The sequence below is a fragment of the Olea europaea genome, chromosome 4 (genome assembly GCF_002742605.1).
Source record: "Olea europaea var. sylvestris chromosome 4, O_europaea_v1, whole genome shotgun sequence".
Taxonomy (NCBI): Eukaryota; Viridiplantae; Streptophyta; class Magnoliopsida; order Lamiales; family Oleaceae; genus Olea; species Olea europaea.
The window spans coordinates 19,694,970-19,718,370 of record NC_036240.1 but is presented as its reverse complement, the minus strand read 5'-3'; the positions used below and the strand labels follow the sequence as shown (position 1 = coordinate 19,718,370).

The following is a 23,401-nucleotide window of genomic DNA, read 5'->3' as shown; positions in this document are numbered from 1 at the left end:
CCAAACACAACCCTTGATATAATCGTTACTCATTGAAAGGAAAATGTCTAAATTAAAATTAATTTTGGGCCTAATTAGATCAATGAAGACTGTAGTACGAACTGAAGGGCCCAATAATACCAATCTTTTGGAAGAAAATTTCTTGGGAAAATTGACATCAATAGCAGTTAATGGGTACCAAAAACGATTGTACTAATGTATACCAGTCAATTTGTTATTGCATGACACTGACTAAATGAAACAAAAAATATATGCACGGTACTGTTACAGACACATTTTACTCAAACTTAAAATAAATAAATAATAATAATAAAGAATGCTAGGTTTGTTCTATTAAACCTAACATCCCAACGATTTACGTTTCCAAATATCGAATAGTCCACCTTCATTTCATCGATAATAATGGCTATAAATAGAGAATTATATAACTTCCTAAATTATAAGGTACATGAATCCATTTTCTACTTAAATAGTAGATAAAGAAATCATAACCACTATTGATTTATTCAAAATAAGATAAAAACAAAAATTTATATAACATACCAATAAATAATATACTAAATAAGCTTGATAAGTTACAATCGTAAGAGGTAATAGCAACATTTAAAGTATGTAGATTCGATAAAAGATGAGATCGTCAAAATGTATCCAAAACATGTCCAGCTCTTAACTATTTTAACTAGTCTCTTCATTTCTAAAAAATGAACAAGAAATAATTATAAAGAGAATGAATTATGGCATGGTTCACAATGCATGATCACATTATGCTCTTGTTCTCTATTCTCAATCATGTTCAAGTCAAACAAATCTTTCATAAGAATAATTGAACCTAAATTCTTTAAGCATTATCGTTCTTATTTAATGGGTCCAAGTTGGTCATAACGTTACAACTTGATCTTTTCTCGTAATTTCATCGGAGTCTTTTTTTCCTTGGCAAGAACCAAGATTCCTCATCTCTCAGAGATTCACACAACAAACGAAGAAAGAAAATAAGGAGAAAGTTCTATTAATTACAGAGTCACACAATTATTAGAACAATAACGTAAACATTATGACTATCTTTCAATATCTTTAAGAGACTCAAACATTACAGCATATAGAAACCATATACGAAGTCAGCCTTACAGCTTATGGATTGAGGAACTTATCGAACCACTTACTGGCTCTTTTGACCATCAAAGGTGTCATCTGATGCCCAATTCCCGGTTCTGCTACCACCTGAAAACATAGATTACGCCATTACGGGTTAAAACAAAAAACAAAAAATAAAAAACTGAACTTATCAAACCGATCATTGGCTAATAATCAGTCATGCTCTGTGTGAGATAGCAGGTGCACATGCTGCTATTGAAACAAAGATTTTTTTATTTTTTATTTTTAATCACGTTTCATATCAAATTCATAAGAAACGTCTAAATTATTTCTATGCCTATTAGCCGGAATAGAAACAATCCTCTGACTTTTTGTCGTTGATTTTTTACAGCATAATGAGGTTTTTATGCCTATGAGCGTGTGACGGTGTGAGCACGTGTTTCTGTTAACTCTTATTGTCTTTCTTTTCTTTTTGGTTAGGGGGGCAGGAAGCGTGGATTCCTACCTCGAAATTTTCAAGACAACTGGAATTTTCGTAAGCTTTTCTGGCTCTTGATTCTGGGAGTTCCAAGCCATCAATTGGACAACGAGGATCTTCCTTGCCTAAAATTTCCAAATATTCACGTCAATGCAAATGCCTTGTTTTTTAGGAGAAAAATATAATAAAATGTATACATTTTGAAAATATAAATGAATATACATTAATACCATTTAAAATCAGGAGAGGACGAGGGGCAATGGCTGGAATTGTGTAAGGCGAATCAAACTGAGAGGCCAAACCAGGAGCTATTCTGTCCCAGACCTGTTGACAATTATGGTATCATCAGGAGTTCAACATTCAGAGTACATAATGGATTAAGGTACATATATGGGTGTCAAAAGGTGCCAGCCCGACCCAAGCATTTAACACTGACCTTCTCCACTACTACTTTATCAATGGAGCTCTTGCCTAAATCAATCCGTGCTTCTGGAAACAAAGAACAGTAGAGTAACATTCAAATGTTCACGAGTCAAAAAATGCTTTTCAAGTATAATTTATACTTAGGCACCGTTTGGGAGTGATTTTTTACTCCAAAAAATTGATTTTTTGACCATTATTTCACTATTTCAACCGTAAGTTTTGACTTCTTCTCTCATAGGTGACTCCCACTTTTCTCCTAACGGTCAAAAAATCAATTCTCAAAATCATTACCGAATAAGCCCTTAGTATATGGTGATAATTAAAATAAGTGCGGGACTGTAACAAAAAATCCTTTCAGGCTTCCCTGTGTCTCACCTTCAAATACAGCCTTGATACTGTCAACTCGAGCTTGCCACTTGTCATGTTCAATTGCCCATCGAAATCCCTAACAATTGTCAACATTTTATAAGCAATTAACCCTAATACTAAGATCTTAGAATTCCATGATTTTCACATATACATTTAATTGATCAAGAAACACACCTTGATCCATGACAATTAATTGAAGATTTAGACTTGCAAAATTTGAGAAACAAGAAAATGTTTCTCTCTTTTCTTCTCTGTAATTGAATGTATTTAATTTATGGATTTCATTCGCGTTTATAGACAGAAAGACACAGTTTTTTATGGGCCATAAAAATTACCCACTTTTCATCAAAGTGGACTGTTATAAAACTGCCACTTCTCAATAGGCCAAATGGATTTTAGAAATATTAACCACTTTAAATAATTCTTTAATAATATTACATGGGCCACAATTAATTGGTTTTACACATTTAGATTGCAAGATTAGTTCACCTAACTGATCCAAAAGTTCAAAGACCTACCTGAACACCAATTATAGGGACAACCACTGAATAGCGAGTATCAGCAGCAGCTGCAAACCATGCATGCATTCCTGCGTGGAGGCATTGCATTGTGAGCTCTGCAACATGAAGAAAGATTGATATTTAAATTTAGTTATCTTCCACTAAATTTTAACAACCTCCAAGTGATTCTCCAGTAATTCCTATTCTGGATGGGTCTACATCCTCCCTTTGTGTAAGATAATCTGCCAATTTTATCAAGTCCCACACCTGCAAAATTCAGCTTATGCATCTTTTAAGATGGAACATACGATTTTTTTGAAAATGTATAGCTTCATGGTCCACACTGTAAGAAAAATGAGTCTTGACTGACTCATCAATTTATATAAAAAACTTAAAATTGTCAATATTGACTTGTCCAAATCCATTGAGAACTGTCTTTAACAAATACAGGATATGGCACCATTACCGTGTCAAAAATAAATGGCATCGTATTTCCTTTCTTCCATGATGACACCAGAGCCTGCATAACGAGAGAAAAAAAGGTTCAATCTAATCACTGATGATGAACTGGGATAATCTGTGAGCTCATTAAGAAGCCTACAGATCACATGCACAAGTCTGCATATGTTTGCAAGCCATACACCACTGTACGTAAACAACACCTTTAATTCCTCATCATGTCAAGGACCAGAGAGCTTATCCATTTACCAATGCATATTATTTCTGACTGAATAAATTTTTAGTTTCATATATCAAAAAGAAAGAAAACGAAAGGCAGCGATCTAGTAAACGCACATCTCTATAGGTTGTCAGGCTGCTGGCACGCTCTCCATGATATCGAGAATCAATGGCTATTGCAATGTAATCCCTTGAGGCATATGCCTGAGACAAAGGGAGAAAAGACAAACTCTCGTCCATTAAAACATCTTATGCTGCAAGCATGTCAGAAAATTATTTAATAATCACCTCAAGCAACGGCCGCAACCACTCCTTGCATTTATTTGTGCTATGTAGAAAGACAATAGCTGGTCTTCTTTTTTTGCAGCTTTCTTTCATACTCAATATCAAAACCGGCAGACGTCCTTGATCTCCTTTCTAGTTGAGGATATGAAATGATTAGCAAACTCTCATTCTAATGGAATTGAGAAAGAATACCTATATAACCGGTGCATCACTTTGTAGTTTTATCATAAAATAATATCATTCAACGAGAACAATCGTATATGTAACGTTTGAGGCTTTAAAACTCCTAATGTTTATCCTTAATAAAATAATCTGGAGCAATCAATTTTCCACCTATGTATAAAATTAGCGATCAAAAAAGGACATGACTTATATATTTGTCTTTTGGTTTGAAGGTGAGGGGGGAGGTTCTAAACAAGAGAGACAGATTCATTAAACGATGGCCATAGAAACTGCCACCTATCAATGCACTTAGGAATTGGATAAACTGTTAACATAATGAACTGTTCTCCAAACGGGGGAAAAAGATAAATGGAATAATGATGCTCTTATTTTCATATCAGAACTTTCTGCTCTCTGGTGTTGTGTCAAACTTCAGAATTATCATTGGGCTGTGATGCCAAATAAATATTAGTGTGTCCAGCCCATTTGGGCAATGATGATATTAAAAGGTCCAACAGATACTACCCAGCCCATTGCCCAATAATTCAATGTTGAAAGCAACTGAAACCCGGCCCAAACCCAATAACCCACGTGTGTCGCTCTGGACCCTTTGATCTACTTAACCTAACATCTACGGTGATAAACCATTAATATATAAACGGGGTTTGAGACTTTTGGCCCTAATTCGAGTCATATTTTCTCTACCTCTTCGTGCTATTTTCTCTCGAACCTTCTAGGTTTCTCTCTTCGTGACTCTGTGTCTTCTGCCTCTTCTCCTTCTTCGTGAATCTGGTGATTAAGCCACAAAACCTCTGATTTTTTGGCCACTGTGTGTGCTTCCAGTCTGTGTGACTGTTCGGTTGTGATTTGTCGAGAGTTTCCCGTTCGTGTTTGAGTGATTTGGGTCCATTGTAGCGACTGCCTCTGTGTTTGTGGTTGGGACTGTGGTTTATGAGTTTTCACATTGTACAGACAGGTACAATGCGTGATCTGAGCCCAAATCGATGATAAACTTGATGCCTTTGGTCTAAGAGTTTTCGGTCATTTGTTGAGTCGATTCTTGGGTCTTATCTTGTAACACATTTCAATTCAAATTTGGCTTCAACAAGAAGCACGAATGCACATACTTTCATGGTTCATCTCTACGGTCCAATATGACAGTAAATTCATGCACACGGGCTGTCAGCCAAGTCCCATCTTCTACAAGCACATGTGCGATCTGGAAGATCGACAACAAACTCTACATCCTTGCTTTTCACATAGGACTGTGGCCCGTCCTAGCCAATCAACTTCACAACCTTCAGTAATTTCAATACATTTTACCCATTTTTATGAATCTTAGGATACTAAGGTCATGTTGCCATCCTCATCTTGTCTCGTCTTACTTGTATCCCCTTCATAAAGCTCATATGGATGTCAATCAACATGATGAGGATGGATCTCTTTTTGTACTCTAAGATGACCTTATTAAAGTAGTAATAGAGGAATTGGTGCTGCACTACTGCCTTGCACGAGCTTCAGGTTAGCAAGGACAGGTAAGGATTAGAAACTCTAATTTCATGCCACTGAGAACAATAAAATCATAGAAAGAAAATAAACACATAAGAACTTGCAAAATTTTTTATAAAATGTTTGCCTCAAAATGAGATTGTCTTATTTTCGCGCTGCAATAATTCGTTATGATAAAAAGAATTTTACAGGACAAAATTGCACACCATGTTTTCTATAACCTCACTCTTTTCTTCTTCTTCTTCTTCCTTTTTTTTTTTTTTTTTTCTCTTTTCTCTCTTCTCTTTCTCTTTTTCTCTTTCTTTCTCTCCATTTTCGTTTTCTGCTTCCTCTATGTGCAAATGAAATGGACTTTTATTTGTTTTTCAATGGATTTGGATTGGTCCTCCACCGCCTTAATCATTTTTTTTTTTGGCTAAAGTTTGACTTTTTTTTTTATAATACTAAATTAAGGTATTACAAGTTGTCTCTGTCAGACATCCGAAATCTAAAATTAATAACTACCTCACTACACACACTTCTGTATCACTCAAATTGGCTTTTTCCCTCTCTTAGTCTCATCCCTATTGCCTTTTTTCACTCAATATTTTTACCCAAGTGCTGCAAAGAACTAATCCGTTTCTCGAAGAATTCAAATTAGATTGTGAGTGATATTCATAACTTTAGAAAACTTAAGAAAGAAAGAAAGAAAAGAATTGGACACTTTGAACGGGAGCTTTCAATTCAAGAAAGTGGTTTTTGAATTTTGGGTGGTAATTTTCGAAAAAAAAATCAATTTTTTTTTTTTGCAAAAAAAAATCAATTACGAAACCAGAAAAACAAATGAAAATTGACTTAGATAGTAAATTAGCCCAAAAATAAATTTTAAATTATTTTGGTATTTTTATGGATTAAAGACGCAAAGGGACGAAGAACACGAAGAAAAAGAAAAAACAAAGACTCAAAACAAAAGAAAATGATATAACCTTGATTTTTGGAGCCTAAACTCAGATACAAAATGATGTGAACCACGTAACAATTGAAGTTACGAAACCCACATGAGATTGAATCGAACCCAAGAAAGCCAATAAATCAAAGTTTTGGATTTTACATAAAAATAATGAATCAAGCAACCAACCAATAGCCTACAATGTATTGACCTCTTGATTACAATATTTGTGAATCTCACCCCAGTTGTTTGAATACCACAAGAATTAATCTTGATAAGTTCAGGAAATTGCTCAACAAAGAACAAAGATTGAAAGCAAATTTGCCTCTCAAATTGAATATAATATCAAAGTTGTTTACAATAAAATAATAGGTCCTATTTATAGGAAACTCGTAAAACCCTAATCTACACGAAATTAAAGTCTAAAGAATACAAAAGTTGCCCAAAAATAGAGTTCTAACTAAAATAAAAGATTACTCGAAATTGGAAAAATTGAGTCCAGAATTTAAACAATGCGGTCGCGTATTGTCACACCATGCAGACACATAAAACAAGTTGAAATCTCCAAATCGGTCTTGATAATAGGTTATGCAACTGCATCCCTTTTTAAGCTATGCGATCACATAGCTTTAATAATGACTCATCTTTCTTCATGTGCAGAATTTTACAACGTTTCTGGATTGTACTCATGGGCAAAAATCCGATGCCCAAGCTGAAAGTTATGCACATTTTCATCCACGTTGCTCATTTTTCTCATATATCCCCCAAAGCTCGAATTCAATGCACCAAACTTGACCCCACCTTCATATCCAACATTTAAGTTGTTATTTGGCTTGTTGCACTCGATCTCTTGCCCTCCACATCTCGGATAACTCATTCCGTGACCAACTTGATCCTCCGTAGCTTTTGATCTTGTCTTTGGTTCCTCTTCAAGTTGAGCTGAATCTTTGTAAATTGTTTGTCTTCCTTGGATCACATCAATTCGAGTTGGTTCATTCTTATGTATGGAGACCATTCAATATTTCTTCTAAAAAAATTCAATATTTTGTCACATTTTCGGATGACTATTCTCGTTTGACTTCGTTGTTCTTAATGAAAAATCGTTTTGAGTTACTTTCTATCTTCCAAGTCTTTCGTACTTCGAAAAACTCAATTCAATCAAAAAATTCCTATTTTATAGTTTGACAATGCCAAAGAATATATGTTTACTTCTTTTACATCCTATCTCTTTTTTAAAGGCATTACTCATCAAACATCTTACACATATACTCCATAACAAAATGGAGTTGCAGATTGCAAAAATCGTGATTTGTTAGAAGTTATTTGTGCTCTTCTTTATCATGTGCATGTCCTTAAATATTTTTGGAGTGATGCTATCCAAACTACATGCTATCCTCTATTTTGGACGGTGCATCTCCTCCCCCCCTCTTGTTTTCCTCCTCTCCATAGTACTCGTTACCTTTCAAGGTTTTTGGATATGTTTGTTATATTCATCACTTTGGTCCTAGTTGTGACAAACTCAACTCTCTCTCTATGAAATATATTTTTCTCAGTCACTCTCAAACATAAAAGAAATATCGGTGCTACAATCCACTTCTACAACACTATGCTGTAAGTCTGATGTCACTTACGATGAGTTCATACCCTATTTCTCTCATCATAGTATGTTTCCTAAATTTACTCAAAATCATGTTAGCTTACCCGTACCATATCTACTGATTCGTACTTCTCCAGAACTAGACTCATCTTCCTCTAATGCACAAGAGTTGTCCTCTCATAAGAAACCAACTCCTCCTTTACAAGTTTAAACTCGACGATATAAGCCACCAATGCATGTGGCCCCATCCATCGCCTCTCCGTCTACATCCATCATGTGTTCTGATCCTGAATCATTGCCCATTGCTCTCTGTAAAAATGTACTTGTATAACTAATCATTGTATCAGCCATTATGTGTCTTTTGATACATTGCCACCTTCATTTTCCTGTTTCACGTCCTAAATTTCTAGTACTTTTTGTACTTAAGATAGAAACTTTATCCGATCCTAAGTGGCGAAAGGCTATGGAATTGGAAATGGCATCTTTACACGAGAATAAGACTTTGGAATTTGTTCCTTCACCTCCTAGAATACATCCTATTGGTAACAGATTTCTAAATTCAATCCTGTTGGGACTGTTGATCAATTGAAAGCTCGACTAGTTGCTAAAGGTTACACACAAACATATGGCATTAGTTATGATTAAACATTCTCTCCAGTTGCTAAGATCTCTTCTATTTGTGTTTTGATTTATATTGCTGCTAATCTTGGTTGGCCGCTGTTTCAATTGGATATTAAAATGATTTCCTTCATGGTGACTTGTATGAAAATGTTTATATGGAGCTACCACCTGGGTTTGTTGCTCAGGAAGAGTGTGAGAATTATATTTGTAAGTTGAAAAATGCTTTTTAAACCATTCAAAACAGAAATTTAAATGCAGAAAGTAAAGTGAAAACACAAGGATTTTTCGGCCGAAGCCCCAGAGGTTCAGCTTAAAGCTTAATCCCCTATTGAGCATCCATTATAAAACGGATCTAGCTCGGTTGCACTAAAAACTCAAAAATATGGAAGTCAAAATACAGAAATACAGATCACAAGATAGTCACAGAGACTTATCTTTCTACACGAAGGTGCTAGGACTATTCTTCTCACAGGAATCACTCAGATCACTCAGATCTGTTACAAGCCACTACCGAACTCAAGAATCACTCAGATTCTTGATACTAATCACTCAGAAAAGTTAAGCATTCATACAATCAGTAGTATTACAGTGAGATTACTGTATTTCCTCACTATTATCTCTCAAGGAATCACATCACAGAGGAGAAAACTCGAAGAGTTTTCAAGAAGGATCGTATAAACTCAAAAAAAGGGCAGAGAGAAACCCTTGAAAGAAAATGACGATTCAGCTGAGTAAAATGAGTCCAATCAGAGTAAATAATATCAGAAGCATCCAGAAGCCTGATCCAACGAACACCATCATCACACGTGTCATGATCCAGTATAATGTTATTTAAAAAGGAAAGAAGTGTCAAACTCATTGAACACGTTTTTGCCTTTAAAAAAAAAACTGTGGAAGCAATATGACCAAAAGGTCCAGGGTTCGAACCCAACAAATATAGTAGTAACAATTGAATATAAATGATTGGTGTCCGTCTGCCAAGGTCACTAGTGTTGAAACTTTTACCAATTTCATCCCAGTATATCAAACATACCTATAGTACGACCGTTACTGGGTTGGGATTTGACAAGCTTGGACGATCCAACCTATTTTTTGTGGATTTGATATAGGAAAAAGTCTTGGTGTACATAGGAGTGTTCATCCTCCTCATGTACACCAAACACAACCCTTGATATAATCGTTACTCATTGAAAAGAAAATGTCTAAATTAAAATTAATTTTGGGCCTAATTAGTTTAATGAAGACTGTAGTACGAACTGAAGGGCCCAATAATACCAATCTTTTGGAAGAAAATTTCTTGGGAAAATTGACGTCAATAGCAGTTAATGGGTACCAAAAACGATTGTACTAATGTATACCAGTCAATTTCTTATTGCATGACACTGACTAAATGAAACAAAAAATATATGCACGGTACTGTTACAGACACATTTTACTCAAACTTAAAATAAATAAATAATAATAATAAAGAATGCTAGGTTTGTTCTATTAAACCTAACATCCCAACGATTTACGTTTCCAAATATCGAATAGTCCACCTTCATTTCATCGATAATAATGGCTATAAATAGAGAATTATATAACTTCCTAAATTACAAGGTACATGAATCCATTTTCTACTTAAACTCAAATAGTAGATAAAGAAATCATAACCACTATTGATTTATTCAAAATAAGATAAAAACAAAAATCTATATAACATACTAATAAAATAATATACTAAATAAGATTGATAAGTTACGATCGTAAGAGGTAATAGCAACATTTAAAGTATGGATATTCGATAAAAGATGAGATCGTCAAAATGTACCCAAAACATGTCCAGCTCTTAACTATTTTAACTAGTCTCTTCATTTTCTAAAAATTGAACAAGAAATAATTATAAAGAGAATGAATTTTGGCATGGTTCACAATGCATGATCACATTATGCTCTTGTTCTCCATTCTCAATCATATTCAAGTCGAACAAATCTTTCATAAGAATAATTGAACCTAAATTCTTAAAGCATTATCGGTCTTATTTAATGGGTCCAAGTTGGTTATAACGTTACAACTAGATCTTTTCTCGTAATTCCATCGGAGTCTTATTTTCCTTGGCAAGAACCAAGATTCCTTATCTCTCAGAGATTCACACAACAAACGAAGAAAGAAAATAAGGAGAATCTTCTATTAACTACAGAGTCGCACAATTAGTAGAACAATAACGAAAACGTTATGACAATCTTTCAATATCTTTAAGAGACTCAAACATTACAACATATAGAAACCATGAAGTCAACCTTACAGCTTAAGGATTGAGGAACTTATCGAACCAATTACTGGCTCTTTTGACCATCAAAGGTGTCATCTGATGCCCAATTCCCGGTTCTGCTACCACCTGAAAACATAGATGACGGGTTATAACAAAAAATAAAAAATAAAAAACTGAAATTATCAAACCGATCATTGGCTAATAATCAGTCGTGCTCTGTGTGAGATAGCAGGTGCACATGCTGCTATTGAAACTAAGATTTTTTTTATTTATTATTATTTTTTTAATCACGTTTCATATCAAATTCATAAGAAACGTCTAAATTATTTCTATGCTTATTAGCCGGGATAGAAACAATCCTCTGACTTTTTGTCGTTGATTTTTTACAGCATATTTTATGCATATGAGCGTGTGACGGTGTGAAAACGTGTCTCTGTTAACTCTTATTGTCTTTCTTTTCTTTTTGGTTAGGGGACAGGAAGCGTGGATTCCTACCTCGAAATTTTCAAGACCACTGGAATTTTCGTAAGCTTTTCTGGCTCTTGATTCTGGGAGTTCCAAGCCATCAATTGGACAACGAGGATCTTCCTTGCCTAAAATTTCCAAATATTCATGTCAATGCAAATGCCTTGTTTTTTAGGAGAAAAAGATAATAAAATGTATTCATTTTGAAAATATAAACGAATATACATTAATACCATTTAAAATCAGGAGAGGACGAGGGGCAATAGCTGGAATTGTGTAAGGCGAATCAAACTGAGAGGCCAAACCAGGAGCTATTCTGTCCCAGACCTGTTGACAATTATAGTATCATAAGGAGTTCAACATTCAGAGTACATAATGGATTAAGGTACATATATGGGTGTCAAAACGTGCCAGCCCGACACAAGCATTTAACACGGACCTTCTCCACTACTACTTTATCAATGGAGCTCTTGCCTAAATCAATCCGTGCTTCTGGAAACGAAGAACAGTAAAGTAACATTCAAATGTTCACGAGTCAAAAAATGCTTTTCAAGAATAATTTATACTTAGTATATGGTGATAATTAAAATATGTGCGGGACTGTTACAAAAAATCCTTTCAGGCTTCCCTGTGTCTCACCTTCAAATACAGCCTTGATACTGTCAACTCGAGCTTGCCACTTGTCATGTTCAATTGCCCATCGAAATCCCTAACAATTGTCAACATTTTGTAAGCAATTAACCCTAATACTTAGATTTTAGAATTTCATGATTTTCACATAAACATTTAATTGATCAAGAAACATACCTTGATCCATGACAATTAATTGAAGATTTAGAGCAGCAAAAGTTGAGAAACAAGAAACTGTTGTCTCTCTTTTCCTATCTGTAATTGAATGTATTTATTTATGGGTTTCATTCATGTTTATAGACAGAAAGAGACAGTTTTTTATGGGCCATAAAAATTACCCACTTTTCATCAAAATGGACAGTTATAAAATTGCCACTTCTCAATGGGCTAAATGGATTTTAGAAATATTAATTTAATAATATTACATGGGCCACAATTAATTGGTTTTACACATTTAGATTGCAAGATTATTGTTCACCTAACTGATCCAAAAGTTCAAAGACCTACCTGAACACCAATTATAGGGACAACCACTGAATAGCGAGTATCAGCAGCAGCTGCAAACCATGCATGCATTCCTACGTGGAGGCATTGCATTGTGAGCTCTGCAACATGAAGAAAGATTGATATTTAAATTTAGTTATCTTCCACTAAATTTTAACAACCTCCAAGTGATTCTCCAGTAATTCCTATTCTGGATGGGTCTACATCCTCCCTTTGTGTAAGATAATCTGCCAATTTTATCAAGTCCCACACCTGCAGGATTCAGCTTATGCATCTTTTAAGATGGAACATACGATTATAGCTTCATGGTCCACACTGTAAGAAAAATGAGTCTTGACTGACTCATCAGTTTATATAAAAAACTTAAAATTGTCAATATTGACTTGTCCAAATCCATTGAGAACTGTCTTTAACAAATACAGGATATGGCACCATTACCGTGTCAAAAATAAATGGCATCGTATTTCCTTTCTTCCATGATGACACCAGAGCCTGCATAACGAGAGAAAAAAAAGGTTCAATCTAATCACTGATGATGAACTGGGATAATCTGTGAGCTCATTAAGAAGCCTACAGATCACATGCACAAGTCTGCAGTATTGCAAAGAAAGTAGGAACAGGAAAAGATTTTCTGTTCAACTCTTTTTTATTCAAGACAGGTATTGTTCTCGCCACAACATTAGGCAGTGTCTACAGATGTTTGCAAGCCATACACCACTGTACATAAACAACACCTTTAATTCCTCATCATGTCAAGGACCAGAGAGCTTATCCATTTACCAATGCATATTATTTTTCACTGAATAAATTTTTAGTTTCATATATCAAAAAGAAAGAAAACGAAAGGCAGCGATCTAGTAAACGCACATCTCTATAGGTTGTCAGGCTGCTGGCACGCTCTCCATGATATCGAGAATCAATGGCTATTGCAATGTAATCCCTTGAGGCATATGCCTGAGGCAAAGGGAGAAAAGACAAATTCTCGTCCATTAAAACATCTTATGCTGCAAGCATGTCAGAAAATTATTTAATAATCACCTCAAGCAACGGCCGCAACCACTCCTTGCATTTATTTGTGCTATGTAGAAAGACAATAGCTGGTCTTCTTTTTTTGCAGCTTTCTTTCATACTCAATATCAAAACCGGCAGACGTCCTTGATCTCCTCTCTAGTTGAGGAGATGAAATGATTAGCAAACCCTCATTCTAATGGAATTGAGAAAGAATACCTATATATCAGGTGCATCACTTTGTAGTTTTATCATAAAATAATATCATTCAACGAGAACAATCGTATATGTAACATTTGAGGCTTTAAAACTCCTAATGTTTATCCTTAATAAAATAATCTGGAGCAATCAATTTTCCACCTATGTATAAAATTAGCGATCAAAAAAGGACATGACTTATATATTTGTCTTTTGGTTTGAAGGTGAGGGGGGAGGTTCTAAACAAGAGAGACAGATTCATTAAACGATGGCCATAGAAACTGCCACCTATCAATGCACTTAGGAATTGGATAAACTGTTAACATAATGAACTGTTCTCCAAACGGGGGAAAAAGATAAATGGAATAATGATGCTCTTATTTTCATATCAGAACTTTCTGCTCTCTGGTGTTGTGTCAAACTCCAGAATTATCATTGGGCTGTGATGCCAAATAAATATTAGTGTATCCAACCCATTTGGACAATGATGATATTAAAAGGTCCAACAGATACTACCCAGCCCATTGCCCAATAATTCAATGTTGAAAGCAACTGAAACCCGGCCCAAACCCAATAACCCACGTGTGTCGCTCTGGACCCTTTGATCTACTTAACCTAACATCTACGGTGATAAACCATTAATATATAAACGGGGTTTGAGACTTTTGGCCCTAATTCGAGTCATATTTTCTCTACCTCTTCGTGCTATTTTCTCTCGAACCTTCTAGGTTTCTCTCTTCGTGACTCTGTGTCTTCTGCCTCTTCTCCTTCTTCGTGAATCTGGTGATTAAGCCACAAAACCTCTGATTTTTTGGCCACTGTGTGTGCTTCCAGTCTGTGTGACTGTTCGGTTGTGATTTGTCGAGAGTTTCCCGTTCGTGTTTGAGTGATTTGGGTCCATTGTAGCGACTGCCTCTGTGTTTGTGGTTGGGACTGTGGTTTATGAGTTTTCACATTGTACAGACAGGTATAATGCGTGATCTGAGCCCGAATCGATGAAAATCTTGATGCCTTTGGTATGAGGGTCTTCGATCATTTGTTGAGTCGGTTTTGAGCATTTTCTTGTAACAGTGGTATCAGAGCCTTTAAGGCCGTTCGAGTCCCTGTCTCCGACGACCGGTCATGAGAAATTAATTTTCACGATCGAATTTTTTGGGAGACGAACAATCGGCTACGAATCTTGATTCCGTTTATGGTTTCTTGCGTTTTTTCTTGGTGAACTGACTTTTGTTGTTGGTGGTTCTTGCAGAAAACATTGATTTCGAATTCCACTTTATGAACTGGCTTGAAAGAAATTGAGCCTCCTGTGTGCTACTCGATCTGCCGGTCGAATTCTCTAACTCATTTAAGTTTTTTAATTGAAATACATGATTTATTGCTTAGTGTCGAGAATTTGTGTATTTCTTGCGATGAGTGTGTTCTGAATTTTTTTTTTTTGGGAATAGTGCATAATATACTTTGTTTTAAAGTGTTCTGCACGTGTTTAATCTTGGTGATTAATTCCTGATTTCAATATAAAATCTATTGATTAATCTTTGTGATTAATTTTTGATCCCTGTAGACTGCGTATTAATCTTTGTGATTGTTAATTGACAATTTTGTCTTTAACCCTATACACTTTGCACTGCACTACTTTGTTCTTTGGGTTGAGCTTTGACCTGAAGTCTTTGAGCCTCACGGAATCCTTGTGAACCCAAGACACAACACTGCATACTGAAGTGTTTTTTATTCCTCTGATTGATTACTGTTTTTTGTTAATATTCACTATGTTATATCCCCTGATAGTTTTCATATTGTATGTGATACTTTGTGATTGTCATACATCGTGTGAAATATCTTCTTGTTCCTTCTGGTTGAACTTTAACCCTCAAAAGCTTTTCTTATATTGATTAAAAATTTCAAATGACAACGGGAACGATTGAACTTGGGGTTTTTAATGGAAAGTGGGATTTCCCCATTTGGCAGCAAAAAAATGAGGGGGGTTCTTGTTCAACAAAAAATGTCTAAAGCTATAACTGGCGAATATCCTGCTACTATGACTGATGAACAAAAGACTGAATTTGATGATCTTGCCTATACTTCCATTATTCTTCACTTGTCTGATCCAGTATTAAAAAAGGTTAGAAAATTGGATAATGCAAAAGCGTTATGGGATAAACTTGAGAAACTTTATTTGATAAAATCATTACCAAATAAACTATTTCTGTTGGAAAAAAATTTCAGCTTCAAAATTGATATGTCTCGAGACTTAGATGATAATCTTGACACTTTTAATAGACTGGTACAAGATATAACTAATGTTGGGGATAAAGTATCTGAAAAATATAAGGCTGTAATTTTGTTAAATTCCATACTTGATGTGTATAAAGATGTTAAGACAGTTATTAAGTATGGTAGAGAGTCTTTAACATCTGAGATAGTGATTGATGCTTTAAGAAGCAAGGATTTGGAAGTTATATGTGAAAGACATGGCAAGGAAAGTGAGAACCTATTTGTAAGAGGTAGATCACTGACCAGATTTAGTAATAATCAGGGTAACCAAAGTAATCAAGGAAATAATACCTTTAGAAAGAAGGGAAAGGGTAGACACAGATCAAAGTCTAGAAATGGTTCTAGAAAATGTTATGGTTGTGGAAAAACAGGGCATTACATCAAAAATTGTTTTAAAATGAAAAATGAGCAAAGAGAGGTTAAAATTGATGAAGGGAATATTGTTGAACCTCTAGGTGAGGGTGAGGGTACTATTGATGTCTATGTTGTGACCGAGTCTTTCTCTGATTTGAACTCTACAAATTATGTAGATAATTCAAGTCAGAGTGTAGAGTGGATCTTAGATTCAGGTTGTACCTTTCATATGACCTCTAGAAAGCATTGGTTACTTGATTTTAAGGACTTAGATGGAGGTGAGGTTGTTATGGGCAATAATGCAGCCTGTAAAGTGTTGGGGATAGGCATTGTGACTTTAAAATTTGATAATGGGTACACCTATACCTTAGAAAGGGTGAGGTATGTACCAGATTTAAATAGATATCTGATTTCAATTGGGAACTTAGATGACATAGGTCTCCAAGAAAAATTTGGAGATGGTTTCTTGAAAATAGTTAAAGGATCTTTATTTTCAAGGGTATTAAAAGAAATGGAATCTATGTCACTAAGGCTAATATTTTAAGTCACACTGCAGAATCCTCTATGGCTGAGAGTGATGCTACATTGAAATGACATAATAGGTTAGCCCATGTGAGTGAGAAATGTTTACAAATCTTAAGTAAGAAGGGTGCCTTTGGTAGTGATGTGATTTCTAAAATTCCCTTTTTGAATATTGTACCTTAGGCAAACAACATAGACTTTACTTTAGTACAGGAAAACATAAGACTACATCTATCATAGAGTATATACATTCTGATTTGTGGGGTCCATCATCTACCACCTGTCAAGGTGGGTATAAGTATTTTTTATCATTAATTGATGATTTTTCAAGAAAAATATGGGTATTTCTTTTGAAACAAAAATCAGACACTTTGGAAAATTTAAAAGTTGGAAAACTTTGATTGAAAATCAAATGGATAAAAAGATTAAAATTCTAAGGATAAATAATGGATTAGAATTTTGTAATACTGATTTTGAAAAATTGTGTATGGATAATGGCATTCTAAGACATAAAACAGTACTATATACTCCACAATAGAATGGTATAGTTGAAAGGATGAATAGGACAATCCTAAACAAGGTTAGATGTATGATGTTTAGTTCAGGTGTCCCTAAAGTGTTGTGGGAAGAGGCTGTTATGACAGCAGTTTATATCATTAATAGGACCCCAACTAGTGCATTAGATGGTAGGTCACCTGAGGAAGTGTAGACAGCTAGGTTAGCTGACTATACACACTTAAAAACCTTTGGTTGTGCAGCATATTCACACCAAAGTGTAGGAAAACTTGAGCCTAGATCCCAGAAATGTGTTTTTATGGGATATCCTGAAGGAGTGAAGGGGTACAGGTTTTGGGTGAGAGAAATTAGGGGTTTTAAGATGATAACCAGCAGGAATGTGACCTTCAATGAAAATGAGATGCCTTGTTTAGATAGGAAGGCCTCTAGTGAGGAGCCTAAGGGCCAGGAAGAGGAAAATACTAGGCTGCAGATAGAACTTGAACCTTCACCTGATCTTGTAGTTGAAAATCAAGAGGAAAATGAAACTGTGGAAAAATCAGGTGATGAAACAATTCAAGGACCTGCTAGTGAGTTAGTGAACCCTTTAGGTGATTATCAGTTAACCAGAGATAGGGTTAGAAGAGAAATAAGAGAATCTATTAGGATGCAAGACTATTTGTCACTTGCTATGTTGTCATATCAGGATTTAACTTTTAAGGAGCCTAAATTCTATGAAGAGGCTATTAGTTGTCAGTCTTCCAAGGAATGACAACTTGCTATGGAGGAAGAAATGAGGTCCTTAGTGAAAAATAAGACCTGGAGCTTAGTGTTTAAACCTGAAAATAAATCTGTAGTTGACTGTAAGTAGGTTTATACTGTTAAAGAATGCAATCCTCCTAATCAGCCCCTTAGGTTTAAAGCCAGATTAGTGGCTAAGGGGTTTAACTAAAAACTTGGTATTAATTATAATGAAATCTTTTCTCCTGTTATGAAATATACTACCATTAGAGTCATGCTTGCATTAGTTGCACATTATGATTATGAATTAGAGCAAATGGATGTTAAAACTGCGTTTTTGCATGGAGACCTTGATGAAACCATATATATGAGACAGCCACAAGGTTTTATTGAAAATAGAAAATTTGATTAATGTATGCTTGTTAAAAAGATCACTTTATGGCCTAAAACAATCCCCTAGGCAATGGTATAAACGTTTTGATAACTTTGTGTCTTCAGTTGGCTTTATGAGAAGCTTATTTGACAATTGCTTGTATTTTAAAAAGGATAACAGCAACTGTTTATTTGCTGTTATATATGGATGATATGTTGTTAATTAGCCAGAAAATAAGTGATATAAATGAGATTAAAAATGAGCTTAGTGCTGAATTTGAAATGAAGGACCTTGGGCATGCTAAAAGGATTTTAGGGATGGACATTAAAAAGAATATGTCCCAGCAGTTATTAATGTTGTCACAAACTGATTATGTAAAAAAAGGTCTTATCCAAGTTTGCTAAGCATGATTCTAAATCTATGACATTACCCCTTGCATGTCATTTTAAGTTGAGTAAAGATCAGTCTCCGCATGATGAATCTGACATTAAATATATGAAAAAAGTGTCATATTCAAATAATGTTGGATCTGTAATGTACATCATGGTATGCACACAACCCGATGTTGCACATGCTATAAGTACCTTAAGTAGATTTATGTCCAACCCTGGCTTTGAACATTGGAATGCAATGAAATGGTTATTAAGGTACTTGAAAGGCTCGGCTGACTTTGGCTTATGTTTTAGATCTAGTAAAGGAGTTATTTTAAAGGGATACGTAGATTCTAACTATGCTGGTGATAGAGATAACAGGAAATCAACTACTGCTTATGTGTTTACTTTGTGTGATACTTGTATAAGTTGGAAGTCTCAATTGCAATCAATTGTAGCCTTATCAACTACTGAGGCAGAATATGTGGCTGCAACTGAGGCCATTAAAGAGGCCTTATGGCTTAAAGGTCTTCTAAGTGAGGTAAATAAATCTGTTGATCCTGTTGTTGTGTACTTTTATAGTCAAAGTGCTATATATTTATGTAAAAATCCAGTTTTTTATGAAAGAACTAAGCACATAGATGTAAGAATGCATTTTATTAGAGATATTGTGGAAAAAGAATCTATGTTGCTTGAGAAAATCCCTACTCAGTTTAATCCCGTTGATATGGGTACTAAGGTACTTCCTCTAAATAAGTTTAAATCATGTTTGTAACTCTTAAGAATTGATACTGGGTAAACTTTATGTTTGTGCAGGTGTATTTGGCTTGGTGCTGATGATCTAGGAAGAATTATACCAATTGCTTGAAAAGTCTTTTGTTATATTTTTTTTTCTTTCTTTTGTCTTTGTGAGTTTGGATCATTGGCATCAAGGGGGAGATTTATTGGGCTGTGATGCCAAATAAATATTTGTGTGTCCAGCCCATTTGGGCAATGATGATATTAAAAGGTCCAACAGATACTACCCAACTCATTGCCCAATAATTCGATGTTGAAAGCAACTGAAACCCGGCCCAAACCCAATAATCCACGTGTGTCGCTCTGGACCCTTTGATCTACTTAACCTAACATCTACGGTGATGACCCATTAATATATAAACGGGGTCTGAGACTTTTAGCCCTAATTCGAGTCATATTTTCTCTGCCTCTTCGTGATATTTTCTCTCAAACCTTCTGGGTTTCTCTCTTCGTGACTCTGTGTCTTCTGCCTCTTCTCCTTCTTCGTGAATCTTGTGATTAAGCCGCAAAACCTTTGGTTTTCTGGCCACTGTGTGTGCTTCCAGTTTGTGTGACTGTTCGGTTATGATTTGTCGAGAGTTTTCCGTTCGTGTTTGAGTGATTTGGGTCCATTGTAGCGACTGGCTCTGTGTTTGAGGTTGGGACTGTGGTTTATGAGTTTTCACATTGTACAGACGGGTACAATGCGTGATCTGAGCCCGAATCGATGAAAATCTTGATGCCTTTGGTCAGAGGGTTTTCGGTCATTTGTTGAGTCGATTTTGAGCCTTTTCTTGTAACAATTATATTCTGGGAAACAGAGACCAGTACTACCTCTATGCCATGTCCAAGTTCCCTATTTCAAGATATACCAATGTGTTAAAAGAATTGAAGAAACGAAAACATATAAATCCTAGATACCTCGGTAATCAGGTACAAATTCTCCTCTTGAAGAAGTTTCTTAAAATTTGGAATTTTTTTCTTTGGAGCAGACTCCATTGCCTGTATGTGCCAGAAAATGCATCAGGATAATAGAGTCAACTATTGACGAAAGAAATTGCAAAGCAGTTTCCAACCTTGCTAAAGGTTGGCTTTGGAGTTTCCTGATACAGTGGATCTCGCACTGGATGAGCAGGTTCAACAGAAAGAGGAACTGACAACAATTAAGAAACGTATGATTTTATCTGCACGTGTTAATGAAGAAACGCAGATGCAATTTGCATTCAGATCTACGAACACATACAGATTGAGGAAAAAATTACCAAAATTAATATTTATAGTTTCCATATCAATAAATGACCAATCAAAGAAATGTAATCTGTGTAGTAAAAATGTGAAAGCTGTTATCAGGAAATACAAAAGCATGAACACATATCGGATGGTTCTTTTAGTCTTATGTACGTTCCTGTTGGAACCTCCAATCAATCTAAACCAAAGTTCCCCTAAACATCACCTGTTAGAACATTATCTTAATCACATTCAATTTACTAAATATACTCATTGCCCAGTTCAACAATTAGAAGAAGCTTTTTACTCAGAAAGATTACAAATTAATTTTCGACGAAAAATAGTCCTAATAATATTTTTCAGGAACAGATAATTACACTAATATCATATATGTCACAACTAGAAACCATTCATTTATAATCTTTTACCTATTTAGAGGTGCTATTGCTTCGAAATTGAGGCAGGCAGGAGTAGATTTTTGCGTCAGGAGCATGGTCATAGAGCTCTTATTTCAGAAGGAGATGCATAAAATGTGTAAAATCCATTGAGATTTATTTTGGATCACATTTTTATTTTGTAGATTTCTTTTCTTCTTCTCCCTCCCAATTCCCATCCTCCATTATCACCAGTCACTATAGAACACACAAAGTCAAAAATCATTACAATTGGCAAATATTTTCCTAATTCCAGCATTTTTTTTTTTCCCCTTTGTACACTTAAAATTCAAAACCTGAAAAGCGAGAAAATACAATTCCGCCATCCAAGGTAAAATAGACACCAGAATTCAATCAAAATTTTTAAATTCAAATCGAGGCAGCAGCGGAAAACTCCATTAAAAGTCTAAATCAAAACCGAATTATATATATATATATATATATATATTGTAAACAGATAAGCAAAATTACAAGCAATTAAATACTCCAAAACACACACAAAGTGTATATACCTTCTGCAGTTCGACGGCTGCGAAGAACCTGGAGAAATTCATCGCGAAGCTTGGCTGCATCAATGGAATCTTCCATTTTCCGATCAACTGAGAATTGCGGAGTAGTTGTAGAGTTGGTATTCATTATGACCAATGCTCTGCTTTTGTATTTATAGCTCTTGAGAGTTGACGGGGGCATCCGTGCATGGCCTTGCACGTGCGATGTCTTGATTGCCACGTGCGACAGAGTTATCATTGTAGATAAGAAAATAAGTTTACTGGGAGGAATCTTCATTGCCATTATTTGTGGTTAGGTAAGGGAAATAGAGCTTTCAGCTGGACTGGCTATGCTGATGAATTTCTTACACTTGAGCCCCTGATTGACAACTTTTTTAATTTAATTTAAATTTTTGCTGCACTATCATTTTCAATCTTGACCCAAGGTGGGTCACAGGATAACGTGACTACCAATTTTCTGAAATCGATTTTTTTTATTTTTTTTACTTTTTGTAAATAGAGATATGATATTTTATTAATTCTCCTCCTTCACTCTTACTTGATTGCATTGTTTTGATGAAGCATATAACCATGTTGTAATTTTGTGTAATATATGAATTTTCCATACTCAATTGGCCCTTGTTTGGCCCCCATTAAAATTAGATTTTAAAAGCTGAAAAGGAATAAAAAGCTTTTTATTTAAGTATAATATTATTTTATAGGAGAATATATGGTTGCAAAAGAGAGAGAGAGTTAAAATTTTAATAGGGGTCAAATAGGGACGTGGTCAAGTATTGAATAAAGATCGAAGTAGATGTAAGAGAAAGTATGGAAAATCAAAACTAATTTGTTGAAAAGCTAAATTTTTTCTCTGGAAGTGTTTTTGTAAGTGCGCGCATTTGTTTTCTATGAAATAACATCATAGCTTCGATGAAGAAATTGTCAGAAATGACATCGAACAATATGTGTGCAGCCAGAACTTCCTAATTTTAGAGGGACAAATTGTGGTTAATGAAGAAGGTGTTAATATTATTCCCAAGACATACCAAAAATCATAGAGATTTTGAAACAATTTCGGACACTATGTCGATCAAACAAGCCCATGTATTCGAAGACTATATACATAGTGGATCATAAGATTCTCGACAAACAATTGGTTGTTATCAATTTCAAAGGGTTATTTGAGGAAGAGTAGAACATGAAATTAGATCAATGGCGGGCTGCAGTAGAAGACAATTGAAATCAACCATATGGAGGAAAAAAATTGAGAAAGTGGGAGCAAATGTCGAGAAAGCAAACAAACAAGTCTAAGGAAAAAGAACATTAAAGCATATTTGAAAGTTGTAGAGGATAAATGTAATTATGGAATATTATCAAAATATGAAAAAGCATAGAGAACAATTGTAATAAAATATTGAATGCTTTAATTTTTCACAACTTGTTTCCAAGTTTAATTGTACCCCCTAACTCAAAATATATGTTCTCGTCATTATTTTCAACTATACACTCACACAATAAAATATTCTACACAAACTCATAACTTTTTAATCATTTTCAACCACACATTCTCCAAAAAATTCAAAACTATATTTTAAAATTTTTTAGGCTTCCAAATAGGGCTAAAGTGCAACGTTACTTAGTCCTGTTTGG

At 34.9% G+C, this 23,401-nt stretch overlaps 1 protein-coding gene across 3 annotated transcripts; it reads right to left on the bottom strand.

The window, feature by feature from the left end:
• Positions 1–982: 982 nt before the first annotated feature.
• On the bottom strand, positions 983–22,112 carry LOC111393938 (putative hydrolase YtaP). 3 transcript variants are annotated; one of them, XM_023019727.1, is made up of 13 exons: positions 21,776–22,112; positions 20,679–20,755; positions 20,524–20,604; positions 3,829–3,957; positions 3,658–3,744; positions 3,329–3,382; positions 3,039–3,129; positions 2,881–2,951; positions 2,369–2,438; positions 2,007–2,059; positions 1,801–1,894; positions 1,598–1,695; positions 983–1,218 (listed from the first exon to the last, which is right to left on the bottom strand). In XM_023019727.1, the coding sequence occupies exons 1-13, from the start codon at positions 22,053–22,055 to the stop codon at positions 1,129–1,131; spliced, it is 1,275 nt and encodes a 424-aa protein (XP_022875495.1). In that variant the 5' UTR covers positions 22,056–22,112; the 3' UTR covers positions 983–1,128. The 3 variants fall into 3 exon arrangements, with proteins under 3 accessions (XP_022875495.1, XP_022875496.1, XP_022875497.1); XM_023019728.1 differs by lacking the exons at positions 983–1,218; positions 1,598–1,695; positions 1,801–1,894; ... (5 more) ...; positions 3,658–3,744; positions 3,829–3,957 and adding exons at positions 10,788–11,019; positions 11,389–11,486; positions 11,592–11,685; ... (5 more) ...; positions 13,360–13,446; positions 13,531–13,659; XM_023019729.1 differs by lacking the exons at positions 983–1,218; positions 1,598–1,695; positions 1,801–1,894; ... (5 more) ...; positions 3,658–3,744; positions 3,829–3,957 and adding exons at positions 10,788–11,019; positions 11,389–11,486; positions 11,592–11,685; ... (3 more) ...; positions 12,654–12,744; positions 12,931–12,984.
• Between the last annotated feature and the right edge of the window lie 1,289 nt (positions 22,113–23,401).

Coding starts and splice junctions, on each gene's coding strand:
- LOC111393938 (XM_023019727.1), bottom strand. CDS start 22,055: ATGGCAATGAAGATTCCTCCCAGTAAACTTATTTTCTTATCTACAATG. Junction 20,605..20,678: donor CAAAGCCAACCTTTAGCAAG/GTTGGAAACTGC, acceptor TGGCACATACAG/GCAATGGAGTCTGCTCCAAA. Junction 3,745..3,828: donor GGTTGCGGCCGTTGCTTGAG/GTGATTATTAAA, acceptor CCTTTGTCTCAG/GCATATGCCTCAAGGGATTA.